The following is a 21973-nucleotide window of genomic DNA, read 5'->3' on the forward strand; positions in this document are numbered from 1 at the left end:
TCATAAAGACTGAAGAACAGGCTTTATTCTACTTAGTCTTCTGCTGTATTCAGCTGCACTCCAAGAGATTGACTTCGAGGGGCCGGATGTGGCTTATATCCTGGCAGATGACTGGCATCCGGCCGGGTGGGGCTTGATCCATTCAGTTTGGCTGATTGACAGCCGGTCAGGTGTGGTCTGTCCTCCAGTGATCTTCCTGCAGGTACACAAGTCGCCCCCTGCAGTAGGCTAGTGGTGTATCACCACACATCAGCATTCCTTAATAACCTCGACTGGTGCACATCGAAACCATCGCATCACTGCATGGTACTGGCGTTGCTCTGCCCAAGACTGCAAGAAACTGCAGGGAGTTGTGAACATGGCTCAGTCCATCATACAGTCTCCTTCCTTCCATCAATTCCAACTTGGAAATGCAGCAAAAATGTTAAAAGATTTATCCCACCGCAGACTCACTTTCTTCATCCCCTTCCAGCCAGGAAGAAGGTTCACAAGTGCAAGATCACATACAGGTTTCTTTCCTGCCATTATCAAACTCCTGAATGAACCCCAAAATAGTAAATTTTTGTTGCCTTTGCTCTGTACCAGCCAACCTCTCTCTACAATTCTGCACTTCGTACATTGTACTGGGGTCTTACTTGTACAATGTATGAGATGTTTACTGAAATGCCCACAAAATAATCTCTATCACTATGTTTTTGATACATCTGGCAATAAACAAGTTTGACAGTTTTGGAAGTACAAACACAAATTTGATGACTGCATGATTGTTTTGTCAATACCATAGGCATATATTGAATTTTCACCACCACCGAAATTTCACACTTAATTCATATTTGAGGGATGCACTTGGCAGTTTCAGCTGAATATTTGGAAAAGGCAATAGTGGTCAAGAACTTACTAGTTCAATCATGCATTCCATGTTGAGATAATAACATTGGCATTGGCTGAAATGAATAGGCCGAAAGCTGGATCATCCTTTGTTCAAGCAAAAGGTAAATGAGGTATTCATGGAAGAAGATTGTGTAGAGATGTCTGTTACTTTTACATATTTCCCGTTAAATGCTTCCACATGAAATGAACACGCATTAAAACATGATTAACATGCAAAGAATAATGAATTGATCTGGAAATGCAACCAGCCAGTTTGCAATTGTCTTTAAACAATGAATAATTGAAAGATATTGAAGAGTAATAGAAGAAAATCTGTGTAATTGACAGTTCAATAGCAAAAGATTGATGGGCATTACTTATTTTGACCACAGTATTCCATAAAATATTTGACGAGAAAAAAAATCTGTATTCTCTTTCGGGAAGACTCATACTTAGTTCAATGGGGCATCATTAACTTTAGGAATGAAGTCTGGGCTATCTAATAATCACACTAGGTGCAAAATAGTAGCAAAAAATTAGCAGAATTTTAAAAAATACAATTGTTATTTGTGCTTTTTTGTTAAAAAATTGTAATGAGAAGAATACTCAATTCAAGCAGCTCTGTACTCATGTTGTATACCAGATAAATGATAAAGTTTTTTTTGCTAAATGGATATGGAAGGAGGTGGAATATTTAAATCAATAACTTGGTAAAAAAAAATGGACTCAAATATATTAAAGAGCAGAACCAAAAGGGGTGGGGAGAAAACATCACATGTAATATGGACTCTGCTTTTTTCATACATGCATTTTCAGTTATGCTTTTGATCTCTGTGACCCATTGAAACAAACACACAAAAAAAAATCCACACCTCATCAATCTATGCACCACAGTGAAAACATACATGCTTCATAAAGATCTTTCTTCTGGCTGCTCCAAAAGTTCTGCTACACTGCATTTTCTAATACTACCTCGCCTTGGTGTCCTGTGGTCTGGTACTTCAGAAGATTTGTTTTTCTCTTAGGGCAAGTTAAATGATAAAACAACAATGTAAAATGATCAGCCAGACTGGTATGTGTGAATTCTTTTTTTTAAACAAGTATTCTTTTAAATCAGTTGAATAGACCAGCAGAATAGACCCAGTAAACACATTTATTTTTGAGGAAGGATGTTTGGAGTGGAGATGGAGAGACAAGATGAGTGGAACTCCAAAGCTGCTGGCTTACATGCTGTAAAAGAATTTTTCAGAAAATGAAAACATGTTGGATTTTCATGACCCAGCATGACCCAACCTTATAAAATTATAATCTGAAAATCCCCTGCAGTAGTCCTTTACAGCCTCTGTGCTAGCACACTAAGAAAAAAAGCGAACTGTTGCAGATGTTGGATGGTTGGTCTCTTGCACATTCCTGCATACAACACTCACATTTCGAAGCATACCTGAGGCTGGAAATTTTCAATCAGCTGCTCTTTTTACTTCAAAAAAAATGTCATTGTAAAACAAATTGCAAGAGCAGTTACCTGGAACATATTCCATTTTTTTTTGTCCCCAATTGAATTTGCATTGCAACTTGTTTTTTTTTTAATCAGATCTCAAACAAACTAATACCACCACTGAAGAAGTGTAATTGGAACCTCCAGTTTCCATACTTCATATTTGTGAATAAGTTAATATAAGCAAGAGATGGAAATTTTTCTCATGATCATGCTGGGTCATGAAAATCTAACTATTTTTTAATATTCTGAAGAAAGCTCGAAAGATCTGTCAAGCCTTGTTTCATTGTCTTGAAGTTTATTGTTTTCTCAAAGGTTCTGGTATATGATTCAAAGATTTTTAAGTTTCCTTTGAGACTGTTCCAAAATATTTAATCATTATTTTACAAGCATAGGTGATGACCACAACCAGTTACCTTGTGGTGAAATATATTATATTATGTTATATATTGGTAGCCCTTTGGTTCAAAGAAGACACATTGTGCAATTCATCTGTGGACACAAAGGTGATTTTACAGTCCTAGTCTGGAAGCACAGAGTCTAGCACAATAGGGGTACTGGAGTGGAAGTCCGTTGTTGTAATAAAAGTAGCTGCTGCTTTGTGACGCCATTCATGGTTTTCCATCAGTTTTTGGTAGCACCTGTCTTCAAAACTGGTGTAGGCTTGTCAATAGGACCTGTCAGCAGCTGCAGCTTCTAGTACTCTTGATTGGATGTCTCAGTAGCGACATGAGCACCCTCTGTTCCATCCTTGTCATTTGATGGCAAGGCTGTGTCTCCAAACTAGAGGTCTTGGGTCACGAGAAGTCCACCAGCATCGAGTGGCTGATCACCAGACCCCAGATGCGGTGGATGGGACGCGTCATCAGAATGGACGACCAGCTTATCCTCATCACCTGCTCTATAGTGAACTGAAGTCCAGAAGGAGACCTCAAGGTCATCCAAGCAAGAGCTATAAAAACACTGTGAAGGAAACCCTATGCTACTGGTGAAGTACTGTGGCCATACAAAATATTATACTCATTGGATGTTGCATTCACACCCTATCACAATTTTGGTGTCTGAATTACAGTTGAGAGGGGTGACTTTCCCCTCACTTTGGAGAAATGGGATACGTTGCAGGAACATGAGACTAAGTGTAGATTATTCAGCACACAAGGCTGCTCCATCATTTTTGTTAGCTTTGACTGGGTCCACTGTTTCGGCAGAGACTGGGGATCTGGTTGATCTCTACTGACCAGAGCATTTAACAAAAATCTATTGGATATGTTTTAAAGATCATTGTTTAAGCTTGTTTGTTTGCTTTTAAATTGCCTTCCACTCTGAGTCTCCTTGGCATGGATTCAATAGACATGCTGTAGCCATCTTCTGCAATTTGTTCTCCAGATTAAGAATGCTTGCGTGAGGAAAATTTTTATTTAATTTGTTTGAAGAACAGGATGCATGCCCAAACAAGCTTTCATGCTTTTGCTCCCTCATCAAAGAACAACATTGCTAGCATTTCCAAGTTATACAATAGTATATGACTTATTATTTGTTCCTGCTGCATTGCCTATTTTAAAGATACACACTCAGTATTTGTGATTGAATTGATGTTCAAAAAAACCTTACTCTCACACTAGAGGGCTGGTGTCAAACATTGACTAAATAGTCAAACCCATCTTGGTGTGGAAACTATAAAGACACAGCAACTCACCACTTTGAAATTGGAGCCTTAACTCTTTGGCTTGGCTTCGCGGACGAAGATTTTTGGAGGGGGTAAAAAGTCCACGTCAGCTGCAGGCTCGTTTGTGGCTGACAAGTCCGATGCGGGACAGGCAGACACGGTTGCAGCGGTTGCAGGGGAAAATTGGTTGGTTGGGGTTGGGTGTTGGGTTTTTCCTCCTTTGCCTTTTGTCAGTGAGGTGGGCTCTGCGGTCTTCTTCAAAGGAGGTTGCTGCCCGCCAAACTGTGAGGCGCCAAGATGCACGGTTTGAGGCATTATCAGCCCACTGGCGGTGGTCAATGTGGAAGGCACCAAGAGATTTCTTTAGGCAGTCCTTGTACCTTTTCTTTGGTGCACCTCTGTCACGGTGGCCAGTGGAGAGCTCGCCATATAACACGATCTTGGGAAGGCGATGGTCCTCCATTCTGGAGACGTGACCCATCCAGCGCAGCTGGATCTTCAGCAGCGTGGACTCGATGCTGTCGACCTCTGCCATCTCGAGTACTTTGACGTTAGGGATGAAAGCGCTCCAATGGATGTTGAGGATGGAGCGGAGACAACGCTGGTGGAAGCGTTCTAGGAGCCGTAGGTGGTTCTAGGAGCCTTAACTAAGATTTCAGTAAAGAATGTGAACATTAACCTATCTCTGAATATTAAATAGCTTCCCTTTTCTAATTGGAAGCATGCAGATTTTTACAGTACATCTCAGGATTTTGTAGCTCAAACCTCAAATACAGATCATGGACCTAATAATGCTTTCCAGCAGCTGCATTAGTTCGAGTTATTGACTGCAATAAGGGTGGAGCATTAATGGCTTCACAATGTGCCCCACACATTGGAGGTGATGAAACCCATTTGCTTCATTGGGTGACTTACTGGAGTTAATTTTAACCTAATTGGTAGATTTGAAGCAGTTGCTCGTTTTGCACCCTAATGTACTCCCCAATTTTAATCTCCTTTAACCTAATTGAGTGCAAAGCCAGACAGAGTATTTAAAGAGCTTCTGCTGGTGCTCTGTTACCCTGCTGAGTCACACTGGTTTCCACCTGCTAATAGTTTTTCATTCAGTACATATGCCAACTTACGGGGAAACTATCTTTCCTATATCAGATACATCAACAAGATGTAAAATGTGGCTGTTAACCCCCGAGACACACAAATTGATTACTAGTTTTCTCTGAAGACCACTTGATTGGTCTCTGCTTTTAATTCTTCCAATCACATGATTGGCAATGCACTACATCGATGATCCACTGTCACATGGTGTGTACCTCATGGCTTCCACCTTGCTTTCCACCTCTTCATTATGTACCATCTCACCCTCCCATTGACATAGGTGGGAATTTAATTCATCATTAATTAATTTAATTTGCCTCATTATTTCCTCCCTTATTTCATCACACTTCCAGTGGCAAATTTCCAAATGACTATCAAATATTTAAGATATTTAAAAAATGTTATGGCCTACCAGCAGTCAAGTGGAAGTCCTGCTTTTCTAATTTCACTTAAACCTCTGGTCTAAATTCCATTAACATGCCAATCTATCCCTAGGTTCAAAGGTGTGAATCTTGGATGTTCTGCTGACTCTAACCTCACCAGCTTCCTCATCTCCGCTCAGAATCAATCCTTCTAAAACTCAGCCTGATCTGTATTACCTATCACCATCTCCCAAAACCTAATCCACACTCTTATCGCCGTGAACCTGGATGGTTCCAATCCTTTTCAGTTAATACTTCCAATTCAAATTCCCATCATTTATATACTACACAAAACATTACTTTTTATGCTTTCATCCCAACACCACCCAATCTGTTCTACATATCCTCTACTGGTTCCCTTGCGCTATGCAGAATCAATTTCAAATTGCTTATCCTCACCTTCCAAACCCACAGCCCTTTGAAGCTGATTGGAATTTTCCCAATGGCATGCGCCATTGATGCAATGAAAAAGTGATCTTGTGAAAACAATCCCAATGGTGGTTTGATTTCCAATAAAACACTTCTGTTTCTGCATCATGTACTGCATGTTTATGGAATATGAGAGAAAGAAGAGAAAGAAGAGAAAGAAAAGATAATAATGAAAAGAAAATGGAGGCATTTAAATGATTGAAAGAATGAAAAAAGAGAGGCCAGGATCTGGTGGAAGCTGGAGGGCAAAGATTAGGGTAAATAATGGAATGAAAAGATAAATTGTGGAAATGACAAAAAGTAGAAAGCAAAAGACTCCGGAAGAAAACTTATGGTCAAACACAGAAAGTTTCACAAACTACTTGCATTTTTCATTGAAAGCACTTTGTGCAGAATAGTCTCGTTCTTGAAACAAAACAATCTTTGTTTTACAATTTGGAAGATTTAAATCATCTCAGTCTCCAGCTCCTTCCAAATCTCCTGAGGCTTTTGCGTTTTTACAATTGAAGATGTTTAATTAACTATTGCTTCACTGTTGAGCTGGAATATAAGCCAGAGCAAAAGAGTGACAATTTATGAACAGGATTTATCAAGCCAATTGAATTCACTCTGAACTTTTACAATGAAAAAATTTAAACGCAGGAATCCAAACAATAATGTCCATGAACAGATGAAATTAAGATATGGAAGTTATTGAATTCATAATATATCTCTGCCAATAAACAACCACATTAAATGATTCAACAAAATGGCACATCAAACCTGAAATGAAAGTAATTGAGGCATGAAAACAAAAGAAAGTTAAAGGGAATGAGAGAATGGCCAAATAATAATTGTGGCAGAGTTAAAGCATTGCAGATTGTCAACCCATGGGTATTCCTCAGAAAGTTCACATTTATTGTGTGTGGGCATGCTCTAATGTCAATGAAGACTGTGTTAAGTAAGGTATATTATGAGGAATGAACACGAACCTTCGAAAATGCGTGCTAAAATTGTTTTGAGCTGAGGCCAAGGGACTGGTTTTCTTCTTTGTATGATAAACAAGCATGAATTATTGTTTTGAATCCCAAGTCTTTTGCATGATTAAACAGAGAAATCTCATTACTTGAATTTTACAGTGAATAATCTCAGAGGAGCAGTATCTAAAATGAAGGGACTTGGTTTTCAGATAAGGAGTAAAGGGTTTAGAAAGGATCTGAGAAGAACTGTTTCACCCAGAGATTGTTGGAACCTGGAACACAATGTCTGAATGCATTGAGGAAGTAGGAATATTTGGATTACCACTGAAGTCACCAATGCAGACCAAGTACTGGTAAATGGAATTCAGATAAATAGATGGACACTTGATTGTTGGCATGGAAATATTGTATCAAAGGACCTGCTCATGTACTGTATTTCTCTGAGTCAAGGCCCTCTGACTCCAACATCAACACTTCAAGTAACAGGACCAGCCACCCATGCACAATTCATGCATGGCTGGTCAGCAAGTCATTGGTGAGAAACCAAGAGCACCAACTCCATCTAATTCAGTAATTCTCAATCTTTTTCTTTCCACTTACATACCACTTTAAATTTTCCCTTTGCCATGGGTGCTTAAGGTTGAAAACCACTGTTTTAATCGTACCTAATTGACTCGTTATGTGCATGGTTTCATAACTCCAAAGGAAATGGTCCAATGATAATTTTTCTCGAGAAAAGTATTTCAGTAGCAATTGGGTCGAGAGCAGTGATTCTCAACCTTTTCTTCCCACTCACGTGCCACCTTAAGCAATCCCTTACTAATCACAGAGCACCGATGGCATAGGGATTACTTAAAGTGGTATGTGAGTGGAAAGAAAAAAGGTTGAGAACCACTGATCTAATTTATTTCCTTCATTTAAGATATCAAGGCCAATATTGTTAGGTCTGCTTTGTTCATGAATGAGTGAGACAAACACCAGGCTGAGTCGAAATCAGGGTTCTTTGTTCTTTATTACCGGATTGTAACACTTGCGACTAAACATGTTAGTCGGAGAATGCATTCTGCCGTTATCAGCAAAATGGTGATTTTTTATACCCTTGGATACATGCTTAGAACATCATCATATCATTACTTGTCCAATGACTAAAACTGTTGCTATCCTTTCCCTGCTAGCTTCCTGCCTCTCAATCCATCAATGTCTCTCTTATCTTGTAAGTACAAGGATGCATTTACATCTTGTTACAGCCCTGTACAGGGCAGGGTAACTCCTTACACATTCCCATCTCATGATGTTTTACCTTACAATATCAATACATACAAATAGCTGACATGATTTAGCAGAGAAAAGAAAAGTCTAATTTGAATGATCTTTATCTGAAGTTTAACATGGAACTGACTATTTGTCATGTTATTGCTGAATATTTGCAGCATTACTTATAAGGCCATAAGGGATCCTCTTCTAATATCCCCTTTTATTTCTCCTTTCATTCAGTAACCCATGTTTGTGTGCAATTTGTTTTAATTACCATCTCCAGAACTGCATTCCACAAGACTTCAACATTTTTTGTAGTGACTGATCAATAAAAATAGTTGCTTGGAGATTAAGTTAGGCGTTTGTTTGTTTGTGACACTTTTTCAATGATTTTCAATACAAGTTCAGTTGTATTTAAATCCTTTATTTTTAACACATAAAACCTGTAACCAATACTTTAATATTCTATGAAAAGTTAATATTCTAAGTTATGTGCTATGATATTGATTCTTAATAACAAAAAATTCATATAAAAGTTACATAGCCTAATGATGCCTAACTTGCAGCAAATCCAAACCTTGTTCAAAACTTGCCCACAATTATACAGAAGGAGTCCACAAACATAAGCTGACTGCTTCTAATGGCTGTAGTTTGCTGCTATTAATAAGGGAGTTTCTACCACAACATCTGACTATAATATCACTAGTTTTCAAGAAATGGCTTCACCAATATGTCAACAAAACTTTCTTCTCAATAATTAAAAATTTCTTACTCTTTTCCTGGCCACTACCCAGGCGGACGGATGTGGATTGCAAACTGCAAGGCAACTCCACATTACTAAGATGACCACTGTATTATTTTCAATATCACTCAAAAATGAGGGATTTTATTTTATTAAAATGAGGGATTTTAATTTAACCTTCTATTTTCTGTTTTGACAATAATTTTTTGTCGACTTAATGTAGCAAATTCAATCAATAAAAATAGTCATCTAAGTTAGGTGTTTGTCTGCAATAAGTTTTCAATTATTTCCAATAAAAGTTCAGTTATATTTAAATCCTTTATTTTAACACACAAAACTTGTAACCATCTCCTTTAATGTTCTATGAAAAGTCTTTAAATAACATTCTATGTGATTGATTCTTAACACAAAATATTTGTCTAAAAGTTAACATGGCTTAACAATCTTTAATGTCTTAACAATACCTAACTTTGGCTTGACAATGCTTAAACGTGTTTTAAATGGTTGACAGAAATTGTTGACACCCAACTCACCCTCCTCAGATCTCCAACTGAAGACTCGTGCGGGGGAACATATATTTAAACACATCCAAACTCTCACCCGCTCTTGCTCCTTTATTCACGCACTGGCCCCAGCTCCAGCCGTTCACTGCTGTGGCTGAGCCATCCATGCATGTGCCACCATCCTCCTCCGGCACTACAAACAGAGCCAGCCTTCGCACATGCACATGCCAGAACTTGCACACGCCGACGCCCGGGGGGACCAACAGAATGCCACCCAATAACAGCCAAATGTGACCCTTTAGCTCTTTCAATATTTATGTTACAAGTTTCTCAATTATTGGAAGAACCAGTTTCTATCTACTCTGTCTGCGCTCTCGAAAATGTAAAATAATACCGATCAAATGATACTTCAATAACATCTATATCAATTAAACTGCTCTAACATTTCAAGTTACGAAAATCTGCAGATACTGGGGTCGAGGACAATACACCAACGTGCTGGAGAAACTCAGCAGATCGCGCAGCATCCACAGGAAGTAAAGGGTAACCAACATGTCAGGCCTGAGCCCTTCATCAGGAATAATAAAAGACAGGCAGATGCTGAATAAAAAGGTCAGCGGAGGAGAGAAGGCAAGGGAGGAAGGAGAGATGGAAGAGCACAGGCTAACAGGAAAGAAGAAATAAGTGGATATTCGAGTCTTCTTACTCCGTATAGCAAAATGCATCCCAGCATATCTAGAATGTACACTCATTCCTTTCAATGGAACAGAGTTCAAAATTACACACATTGGGCTGGGATTAATGCACCATTAACTTTCACCTTTTATATTCTATGCTTTTTTTCCCCTAATAAATCTATCATTCCATTAGCTACTTTGTACATTATGCACTTAAGATGCTGCTTTTAGAATCTTATGAAAGTAAAGCTCCAAATTTATATGCCTTTCCACACCCGCTCATTCATAGCATTGTTATTCTATTTGATTTATTAAATAAACAACATGTAACATTCAATTCCATCTTTTGCTTTTTATCTCATTCTGCCATTTTATCAATGCCCCCTGGATGGAAGTCTTACAAATGATTCCTGTATTTATTGTTTGGGCAATTAGCAGAGCTAAATTTTGTTTTAGGCTTGATATCAGACATAGAAATAAAGCTTCAAGTGAATTCTAACAAAAGTCTAACATAAAACAACTAAATGTATTTTGATGTAGAATCTGTATGGGATTTTACTACACTGATCTGGCGTTTATTCAAATTATAATGGGTTTAGGCAAGACAGAATATAGTTCCTTTAAAAATCCTACATCATCAATTTCCAATCAATTTTAAATTTAATCAACTAGCATATTAGTGATTCTAACTAATATTGTATCAGTCATTGATGTCCAATGATTAACTGAACATTTAACTTAAATATGTATAATTCACTTTTCAAATTATTTTAACATTAATATGTTATTTTATAGTACTTGTAATGTTTGAAAGTGTTAACCCTTTGGACTCCATGTCCCTGTTCTGGGACTATCAGTTCCAGATTTAATTTTTTTTTAAATTTAGACATATAGATCTAAACCTCCAACATGATCAGAAAATTTTTGGTGCCCTCAACAGTACCTCACATCTGGTTTTGATACCTTGTACCCCTTTGGCCAGTCTCAAGCAAGTCTCTAGCAGTCCTCAGCCTGGTGTGAAGCCTTTAACTGCAGTCACCAGCAACCTGCAGCCTTCGTGGGTTCCTAGACATGAGTTACTTGTGTATTCTTCAGCTGCAAAGCCTCTCATCGGTCTGTCGCTGTGGTTACCATCCCCTGGGTCATCTCATCTGCTTCTCCTTCTCAAATGGGGAATGGTTTCTCAGAGTCTGTAACCCCTCAAGGTTGCTGCCAAGCATTAGGTTCTGCCATCTTGAGCCCAGACCCCAAGATAGCAGGATTTTAAAATGAACGCCTGGTCAGCTTTTTCAACAGGCTGTAACAGGGCTGTCAGTAGTTGGACTGAGCAGTAAAACCCTGCGGAGGAGTGCTCTAAGCTTTTGCCCCGCCACTCAGCGGGTCCACACTAGCGGAAGCTCTGCCATCACAGCAGCTCCAGCAGTGTCGACATTTTTTTTAGTGGATCCCAAGATATGATGGAAGTCTATAAGATCCAAGTCTCTCCAGTCACAATGGAAATCTAGTACCTTCACATGCTTTTAGATGAAAGGTTGTATTTGGATTTTATTCTGGCCTCAAATGGTCATTGAAAATTTGAAGTGCAGGTTGACACCTGGCAGAGCAAGGCTTTCATTCGAAGATTGCTTCTTCCAGCACAAGTAACAACAATGTCCATTTAATTATGAAGCCAACCATACTGGCAAGAACTATTAATTAGAAAAGAACTATGCACAAAAAAAGAGTCAAATGGAGAAATGATGCCACACACACGCTGCATGGGACACTTTGGATAAAACATTGCCAGAATCCAAAGAAAACACTTTGGAGTCTGGTCTTCTTCCCATTGGAGGCACAGGATTAGGATTAAATAGATAAAATAACATAAAATAAATGAATTTAGAAGAATGAGTGAGGATCTATTAGAAACATATAAAATTATGAAAGGTATAGATAAGATTGAGGTAGGTAACTTGTTTCCATTGTTAGGGGAGACCAGAATTAGGGGACATAGCCTCAAGATTCAGGGTGATAAATTTAAGACAGAGATGAGGAGGAAGTGCTTTTCTGAGAAGGTTGTGTATCTGTGGAATTCACTGCCCATTGAAGCCATGAAGGCAACCTTAGTTAATATATTTAAGATAAAATTGGATAGATTTCTATATAGTAAGGGAACTAAGGGATATGGGGAGAAGGCAGGAAGGTGGAGATGAGTCTATCTTCAGATCAATCATGATCCCATTGAATATCAGAGCAGACTTGATGACTGACTCCTGCTCCTATTTCTTATGCTCTTATGTTACTGTTCTCAATAGCAAAATAATTTTCTGGAATCATCTTTCATTCAATTTTTTGAAAATATTTGCTTTGCCCTTTTGAATGATTGATTGTTGTTAAGCTTACCTGGTTTGTATGTTATTCCTGGGGGGAACAGGAACCCCTGCTGGGCTGCAGCAGCCGCTGCTAGTGTCCGTTGGTCGTGTGGAAAAATTGGGATCATGAGTGGAGGCATGTGACCCTGAACCTGCTAAAGACAACAAGAGTTTTGATCACACACAGAAGAAATGCAACTTGACAAGCATTATGCCGCGGTGATAGTGTACGTACGCTCACAGACTCCCAGAATCCTCTCGTTTAATTTATTAATCCCACCAATTTCACATTATTGCATCAAAAGCCCCTCAGGCTACATTCCTTTCAATTTTGTATTGAAAATACAAGATCCTTGCTGAAAGCATTTTGTATAATACTTCTTGAAGTAAAATATCCCATACTTTCATCGATAAGGTCCTCCACATGTGAAGGATGAAAAGACAACATATCGTAAACCTTAGTTTCTGTTAGCACAGTGTGCATTCCACTGGGGATCATGAATTTGTGCAAGCTGTCTCTTCCTGGAAAGTTCAGAAACCTCTATTCAGTTTGATGGACTGATTTTCTATTGGTTGGCCAGTGTTTGCTGATACACTTGAAAAAGCCAAGCAGACTGCACCATATAAGCCAAGGGAAAGGATAGATAATTCTTTGAACAATTGGCTGTCAAGGGTCACAATCGTATTCTGTTTATGGGTTTTTTAAAATCATTTGAATCTTCTTCCCTCTTTTGCTGAGGTATAGATCCACATTGGATTATGGATCCATGGGCATCAAATCTACACTGTAACTTGCTGAGGTGTCATTTCCTTCGTGGGTGCACACAGTCAATAAATGTTAGCAGATTATTCTGCAAGGAAGTCAAGTCCAATTATGCCATTATCCAATATCCACTCACTTGAAAGATTAAGGAACAGGTTCCTTTTGTTCTCTCTCCTCTGTCCCCATTATCCTAGCTGCTGAAGGAAATGAGATGGTCTCAATAGAACCTTGGGTATGATAGGTCAGCTCTGCATGACTAAAGTTGAACCAAGGGCACTAACCTTAACCCTAGCAAACACAGTTTAATGTCACTGTAGCCACAGATATATCAACTGAGATCACCTGGTTTATTCAGCCTGGTATGTCTTGAGATCAGTGCCAGGTTTAAAACTCAGGTTAAGCTTTATCATGCAACGTTCATATTGAGTATGTATGGTATATATAATGTTGGTGATACATGAGTGAAAATAAATGATTGTTTGATATTGCAAGTGTAACTCAAATGTACCAGGTATACTGATTTGTATCAGAATAAGGGGAACTTTAATGCCAAGGTAGTTTCTTCCTTGATCTGTACCTGGAATTTGTTCAACATGCATCGACAGTGGCCCCAACCTTTCAGCATGTATGCACATGTTTATTTATTGTGGTACTAATTGCATATTACAAGGATTTGCCTCTGCACAATATTGCATCAAATAATTGGCACGGGGCGTGTACACGTATTTAAATTAGTTAAAGTTATTATATACTTGTCAACATATCCCATAAATGTCAATCCAGCAATTGAACTGGTAACATGATTGCTACCAGCCTGCTTCATGTCTCTCTCACTAGTCACAGTGGATAGCATCCAAATTCCCAGTTCAACCATACACAATGTGTTCCTGCTTTTGAAATATTTCCACTTTTGTCCTGCATGAGAATATATTCCAAAGTTTAAAGTGCATTGACGAGCATGCATGCCAAAGTAACCACAAGATGTGTTGGATGGTGATGCCCCCGAATGCACAACTAGACTGGAGGTTCCTTCTGTCTTACTGCTCTGTCGCTGCCCATTCCACCTCCTTGGCTGAGTAAAGGGGCAATAAAATTTATATTTCAAAGGTATGGCAAAGAAAGACGAGAAAGTGGTCTCAACTGTGTATCTTTCTCATAAAATACTTATTAATAGCATCATTCTTAGTTAAATACATACCACAGATGTTCAGAAGAGAATACATCAAACCCATCATGATGACATGATAAAGATTTCCCCAGCAAGCCTGACCACAACTCCACTCGTAATTTATCTGGTGATGTTTATCATTTCTATCACAGTTCTGGCTGTGACATATCCTCTACATTGTTTTGCCAAAAGTAATTACAGGAAGAAGCCAAACACTGTGGGTGGTGAAAGACAACCCTGAAAGTATCCTGCACTGCATCTGCTGTTCTAGGAACTTATCTCTGAGTCCTCTTTCTTAGCACCCACCTTACACTGAAAGTGTTTTTTACAATTTAGGGTAAATAAAATTTAATGTTAACAGTGTAGTGACTATCAGTCCAGCTTAGATTAGTGCTGAGGCAGAATACCGTATCATGAATAAGGCTGTTGGAATTAATGTATCTGATGATATTCTAGACTAAACTTTAAGCAAGTACTCAGCCAATTTCATTGTGAATGAAATATTGTTAAGTCCTGGTGCATTAGTATCGTGAATTGGACCAACAGAGGGTACCAACCCAACCACAACTAAAGGTAAAGGTAAAGGCTCCATTATTGTCATGTAATATTACATTTGGAATGTAACATACATGAAATTCTTTAACTTTTCTCTATCGTAGGCAGACAGACAATTGTCAAGTGGTCCCGTGCCCCTCACGGAAACCTACTGCATCTGGTGTTCCTCGCCTGTCTCCCCTCCAAGTACTGACCAGTCCTGAGCCTGCTAAGTTACTGAGATCAGACAATCCCAGGTGTATTCAGGCTATTATGTGTTGACACTAAGCACTGGTACATTATATCCCAGATGGATGCACGAACTCCACAAGGAACATGGATACAAATGGCCTATTCCGAAACACAAACAAGTATGAATACAAGAGGGAAGCATATCTCCTATTTTATCTAATTCTATTTTTACCTAAGCAGATTTTTCCCCCTTTTCAAATAAAGAGGTAAGAACTTTCATTTGGGCTGCTCTATAGTAATTTTTAAAGTTAGGGAGCTGTAAACTTCCAAATTCATATTTCCATGTTAATTTTTCTACAGAGACTCTGCACATTTTACCTTTCCATAATTTTTAAAATATATTTATTTAATACTCAAAATATTTTTTGAGATATTAATAATATAGGAAATTATTGAAAAAGATACCGTATTCTGGAAAATATATTCATCTTTATATATAAATGGGATATGAAATTAATGACTGTTGAAAGAGAAACTCCTTTATTGAAACATTTGATTAAAATTTGGCACAATACAAATACAGAAATTGGAATAAAGGGTAATTTATCTCTTACAACTCCTTTAACTCGTAACAGACTTGTATCTCATACATGAGATAATCACATTTTTGAAATTTGGTCTTGTAAAGGGATCAGATATATTGAAGACTGTTATGACCAAGGGCAATCGATGCCATTTGAACAAACTTAAGAATAAATATGGTATTCTTAATAATAATTTTCAAATCAAAGTATATTTAAGTGATAAGCTGGGTCCAGCAATGCATTTACCAAAGTGTGTAATGATATAGAGACTCTAATAAAAAAGCGAAATACAAAGAAATCTATTCCTGCAATTTATCATTTACTTCAAAGGGGACCCCTAAACCAGGGATTCATAAATCTAGACAAAGATGGAGGTCAGACTTAAATGTGATAATAGATGATAAGAATTGGGCTGATTTACATTGAGACTGATTAATTAATATGATAAATGTAAGATCAGATGTGGTGAAGAAGCGGGACATTTTTTTACATTCAACATGTCTAGTGATAAAGTAAGACCCTTCTGGCTAAAATTAGAAATTTCTTTAGAACACTTTACAGGTCTCCAATAAAATTGAAATGAACTAAATACCAGATAGAATGTATTAAAATTGCATTAGCAGTGGCCAGAAAATGTATTGCAGTGGCTTGTAAATCTGATTCACACCTGAGTTTGGAACGATGGAATGCAGAAATGTATAGTAGTGTTCCCCTTGAGAAAATTACATACAATTTAAGGGAAAATATGATATATTTTCACAAATTTTATTCATTTTTTTAGATTTCTTGGCCTTTAAGATCGGTGTGGAACCCCATTTACAATTAAATAGATATGAATTTTCGACTAGATGGGTTTTTACACTTTCAGCAGTCCATTCTCATTCTTCTTTTTATTCCTTTCTTCCTTTTCTTCTAATATTTAACTATGTACTTTCTTTTCTTTATCTTTCTTGGGAATGGAGGGGGTGGGGGAGAGGGGTGTTGGGGTATTCGATACTCAATATATTATTACATTTGTATTTTAAAATATATTTGAATGAATGTATGGTGAAAATTTTTAAATAACATATTCAAAACAAGGGAAGTCGATCAACAGCAGTTTTCCCATCACCTGTGCCAAAGATCAGCTTCATCAAAGCATCTTCATTCCTGAAAAAAAAACTCTTTCTGTCTCTTAATTCCCTTGTAATGTAATTACAAGCTTCAATTAATTAAGCCTACACAACTATTGCTTCTAAAGAGTAAATAGTTTTTTTTTTAAAGATGATAGATCATCCTTTCTGTTCTCTTCTGATGTTTTGAACTATCATTCAGGTTGGTGACTCAAGTTAGTGACACCAACAGTAAAAAGAAAAATTAAAGTTTAGGCCTTTGCAATCGTTGGCTTGCAATATCTCGATATGCATGTTATAAGCAACAGGCTGGCCCCAATTTCTCCATCAATCCACTTCCTTTGATACTATCAAGACAACAAAAGGAGAACATTCATAACTCCATCACTTTTCATAGCTGCATCATGTTAAGGGAGTGTTGTAGCAGGTGACTAGTGGTGGGAATTGGGAAAGAGATCATCATTGCTGAAAGTCAAAGCAATATGACGTTTGCCCTCTTTTCCAGTTTCGTTTATAGAAGTTAAAAGAAGAAAATTTGTACTTGAAAATAAAAGATATCATATATTCCATTTTCTGTCAATTGAATTAGAATTAAACTGAGATATTTACAATTAATTGATCCAAATTTGGTGGAAGTCAAAAATTAACAGAGATCTTAAAGGGTATAGGTTCAAAGCCAACAAGAGCAGTGAAAAGCATATTACTCACATGTTTCTAAAAACACAGAAATGCTGGAGAAATCTGGCAGATCTCACAGCGTCCATAGGAGGCAAAGATATGTTTTTACTGCAAATCCAGTGTCTGAAGACTTTTGTGTTTGACTCATATGTTTCTGTTTTTCTACCGTCTGCTTATTATTGGAGATGCCATTGCGACCTACCCAATCATTTCAAGATTCAGATATCTTGACAAGGCCTTCACTTAGGAAAACACATTGCTTCCAGGAAGGAATATTTAAGGAATTTTAGATTAGTATCTTTACCCAAAAGACATAGAACACTACAACATTACAACCCATGGCACCCACATGAAAAATAATGTCAAAACAAATCTCTTCTGTCTACACATGATGCATACCCCAAACACAGACAACAATATAACATTTGCATTGTCTCCATTCTGTTTACAATTAAATTGACAAAGGATGACCTGCCACCTGCAACCCTATACTGGCTTTCCCTGATGATTTGTTACCACTTTGTATGTGGGTCTATATTTATAAGGAAAGCAATGAGATGGCCTGGTACTGTATTGTGTTTTGGTGGTGGATTGTATCTTGAATTTGATCAGCATGCCAATAGACATATTCAGGACTGTAAATGCATTGGAATAATATCCTACAATTTGATGATATGCCATGTGGCATGAACACTAAAATAATTTAAATGTTTCCAAACCCTTCCATGTTTCCCATTTTTATTGACTTATTAGACAAGTAAATTTGAAGAATGGGCCATTTTGCTGCTTCTTCCCTTCACTTCCTTGCTGCCATTAAATAATGGAGCAATACAAGATGTGTAATTGCCATGACAACTACTTAGCATAACAACATCCCGCTTTGACTGCCATGCAAAAGTCTGAGGCTACAGGGAAGAGAGAAGCAGCTTACAAAATGCAAGAAAGAGATTGCAGAGCTCGAATCTGGAAAATAAAAGTCAGAATGCTGGAAGAATGCAGCATGTCAAAGAGCATACATGGAGGCAAAAGGTGTAAACATACATCTACAGCCTGCACAGATGCAGCTTGACCTGCTGAGTTCATCCTTGGTTTCATCCACTGCTAAGGTGAGGCTGAACATAAACTTGAGGAACAACACTGTGGTAATATGTCGATGTTGCTCTGTGTGTGAGTGGCTGGGCGGCCCACTGATGACTCAATCCCCTGTAACTCCCCCTTCCCTTGTGACCTGGCCATAAAGGTCAACCTCCCTACCCCCTCCATTCATTTGAGCACACGGAGTCAGGCCAGCTACAATCTAATGTGTATTAAAGCCTATCTTTCCTCTCTCAGTCTTTGGAGTCGTTGATAGCGTGTATCAAACACACCAGATTCCTCCTGGGCAATTTAACCCTAGGGAAAAGAACAGTGATTTTCCCAGTTTTAGGTAACCTACCACCCCTATCTCTTTTCACTATTTAACTCTCTTCTTTACCTTGTTTCTTTTTTTACTTTCCTCTCTAATATCTCCCCATCTTAACTAGGGGGTCTCTCCTTCCTATTTATGTGCCTTTTGTACATTTCAGCCAATAACCAACTGCCTCCTAGCCTCGCCCCAGGTTCTTCTCCCTTCCGTCTTCCACTTCTCCTCCCCTACGCCTCCCTCCCCCACCCCAATATACTTCATATCACCACTTAAATCTCAATTAAAAGTCTCGACCCAAAGCATTAATTGACCATTTCTATCCATGGATGTTGCCCGGCCTTCTGAGTTCCTCCGTCTTCTCAATGTGAATTCCTCTAATGTTTTGTTCTTCATGGTCCCAAAATGGAAAAAAATTAAAGGAGATATGTGCCTGTGGGTGCTGAAAACCCCACCATCAAAACAGAAGGCAGAAGGTGGCTCCAGTAGCTTCCTCCAAGATTGCTTTAACAAATCAAGTATTAATTGCAGAAGGTTTCATGAAAATGTAGACAGATTAACACAAGTCAAGGCAGAGGGGAACCTGTACTTTTAGAAGGATGAAATGTCTATACCCAAGAAATTAGATTTCATCCTTCTTGGTTTGTTAACAGATGTGGTATTTAGTATCAATGGGGCCCACAAAATAAGGGGCAACTTACTTCTGCAAAAAAAAATCACAAGAGGGTATATCATCCTGACTACATCCAAATTAAAATGAAACTTGATGGTTTCCCATGCTAGCTGTTTGTAAAGACTGCATCTGCTTCACCTTTGCTATGAGGCATTTTGGGAAAGGGTCTCAGTCTTAAAGTATTTTCTCTGTGGTATTTAAGAGTCCAACAGCATTTAAGGTAGGCTCATTAAAATGCATAGCTACCAAAGATATAAAAGAAGATGCAATTTTCATAAGAATAAAAAAATGATCTCTCAACTTAAGTCCTTAACTTTGGCACTGACTCTTCATTCCAACGGATCTTAAAGCTAGGGGTTCAAAAAAATTTAATGAGACAGATCTAATGAAGAAAATTTATCATTTCTTGTTTATAGATCTGGACATGGAGATTCCAAGCAAAACTCACCTCATATCTGATAAATCTAGCACAATAGACATGCTTAACATTGTGGTTTAGTGCAATGCTAGTATCAAGCCAGCGACCGGCGTTCAAATCTGACACTGTGTGTAAGGAGTCTGTATTTTCACCTGTGTATGCTTGGGTTTCCACTTTCCTCCCACCTTTAAAAATATACAGGGGTTATAGATTAATTGAGGTATTTGGGAGCACGGGCTCATGGGTCGGAAGGGCCTGTTGCTGTGCTGTTTTTGAAATTGAAAACAAATTTAAACTTAACATTTTAGAATTCTGAGGGGTTTCAAGCGAAAATGAGATTCAGCAAAAATCAAGCTCCTACTATTACCGAGATCTTTTTTTCAAAATGAGTTCAGAAATGTTGTGCTGGAAATATGTCATAGCCTCACAACTTGTTCATGCTCCCCGAACAAATTAAATACCACTGTGTATTTGAACTACTTGCACAAACTTGGGGGAAACCTACCTTTTAAAAAGGATTCCCTTGAAATCAAGCAAGGGTTATTTTTCTTAGGTAAATGGTTTATAAGCGGTCACCTTTTAATAGCTTTCTGTTTTAAAACTTACTAAGAATATGACTATTCCATCAATGTAATGATAAAGTGGTTCACCAATTCACTTATTTAATACAGAGTGATACTCAGGTGACGGACAAGATACCAGACTGGAATTGCATTGGACTCATACCATTCCTCATGTTCACCACTCACAGTCACACTTACTTTTTACCACCATGCCCTTCACAACATCCTGCCAGCAAAGCCTCTGTAGCTGTTCCACAGGGTGATGTAAGGTTTGTGATGCCAAGGTTGAACATGACAGAAACTATGCCTCTCCACACCCTGATGCCATCTTACATCCCAGTGCGCAATTGCTAAATGCTGTTGATGATCAAAGGCATTGAGAAACAGTTACATAACACTTTACTAATTTAATATCATATAATGTACAATAAAATAGTAATTCCAATTCCACCTAACTTAAGTAATCTAATTAAAATATTAATGATTATGAGTTTAATGTCATATATATTGTTCAAATTTTACTTGCTTTAGCCAAACAAGTGAAAAAATGCAAAAATAGTGTACGTAAATGAATTAAAAAAGAGAATAAATACAAAAGGTAGATAGATAATAAATATTAACAGTTAATCCACTGCAAAAAAACGTGACTAAGCAATAGTGCAGGCGGTCTTTTTGTGATGTCGGAGCAGTCCCTGATCAGTGGAACAAAGAGAAGTTAAAGAGCCTGATAGCCATTGGAAAGAAACTGTTCTTGAACCTAAATGTACTGGCCTTCAAGATTCTGTACCTTCTGCCTAAATGTAGCTGTCAGAAGAGTTTGTGACCAGCGTGATGGCATTCGACTAATATTTAAATATGAAATTACTAGTGAGAGTCAGTCACCCTATTCAAATGCCGTGGCTGGACAATGCTAAGGGGACAAATATAAAGTGTATCAAATTGGTCAGCTAAGTCTGCAAATTATCCTGGCCTCAGTGGTCAATCCAGGGGTGAATGGCAGGTCAGTCAAACCTGTATTTCAATGCATTGTATACCCTTGGTCTGTGATGTGAAGGTGCAGGATTTTGGAACACCATGGCCAGCCTTTAGCTCTCTACTGAACTGCCAACTGAGGAGGGATAGATCTGGCCAATCGTTACTTGCCATGATAAATCTGATTTCATCTGGATTAATAAACTGCATTAGGTTACTACTTCTAAATGCGTCTTATTCTGGTTCAAAAATTAACTCCAAAGTCATGAGAATCATAAAATCAGGTACATTGACATTTATTGAGATGTTTGTGCAGAAACTTGAACAAAAAAATCCAACTTCTTCAAAATAGCTAACTCTGTAGCCAGAATGTTGATTCCATCCAAAGAGAAGCTTGTGCATTTTCACCTCCCTTTATATCCTCATAAATCATGCCGTTTTTCTTCACAGT

At 38.0% G+C, this 21973-nt stretch overlaps 1 protein-coding gene across 44 annotated transcripts in view; it reads right to left on the reverse strand.

Annotated features, from left to right (window-relative positions):
• The window catches only part of sox6 (SRY-box transcription factor 6), a 676057-nt gene that overhangs the window by 137861 nt on the left and 516223 nt on the right, over positions 1–21973 (reverse strand). For 40 of the 44 annotated variants that reach the window (XM_069898041.1, XM_069898034.1, XM_069897942.1 and 37 more), the window contains one exon: positions 12495–12618. In XM_069898041.1, coding sequence (XP_069754142.1) covers positions 12495–12618 — 124 coding nt within the window. The remainder of the gene's footprint in view (positions 1–12494; positions 12619–21973) is intronic. The other 4 variants (XM_069898085.1, XM_069898072.1, XM_069897967.1 and 1 more) reach the window with 1 other exon arrangement.

This window comes from Narcine bancroftii, chromosome 1, assembly GCF_036971445.1.
Source record: "Narcine bancroftii isolate sNarBan1 chromosome 1, sNarBan1.hap1, whole genome shotgun sequence".
Taxonomy (NCBI): domain Eukaryota; kingdom Metazoa; phylum Chordata; class Chondrichthyes; order Torpediniformes; family Narcinidae; genus Narcine; species Narcine bancroftii.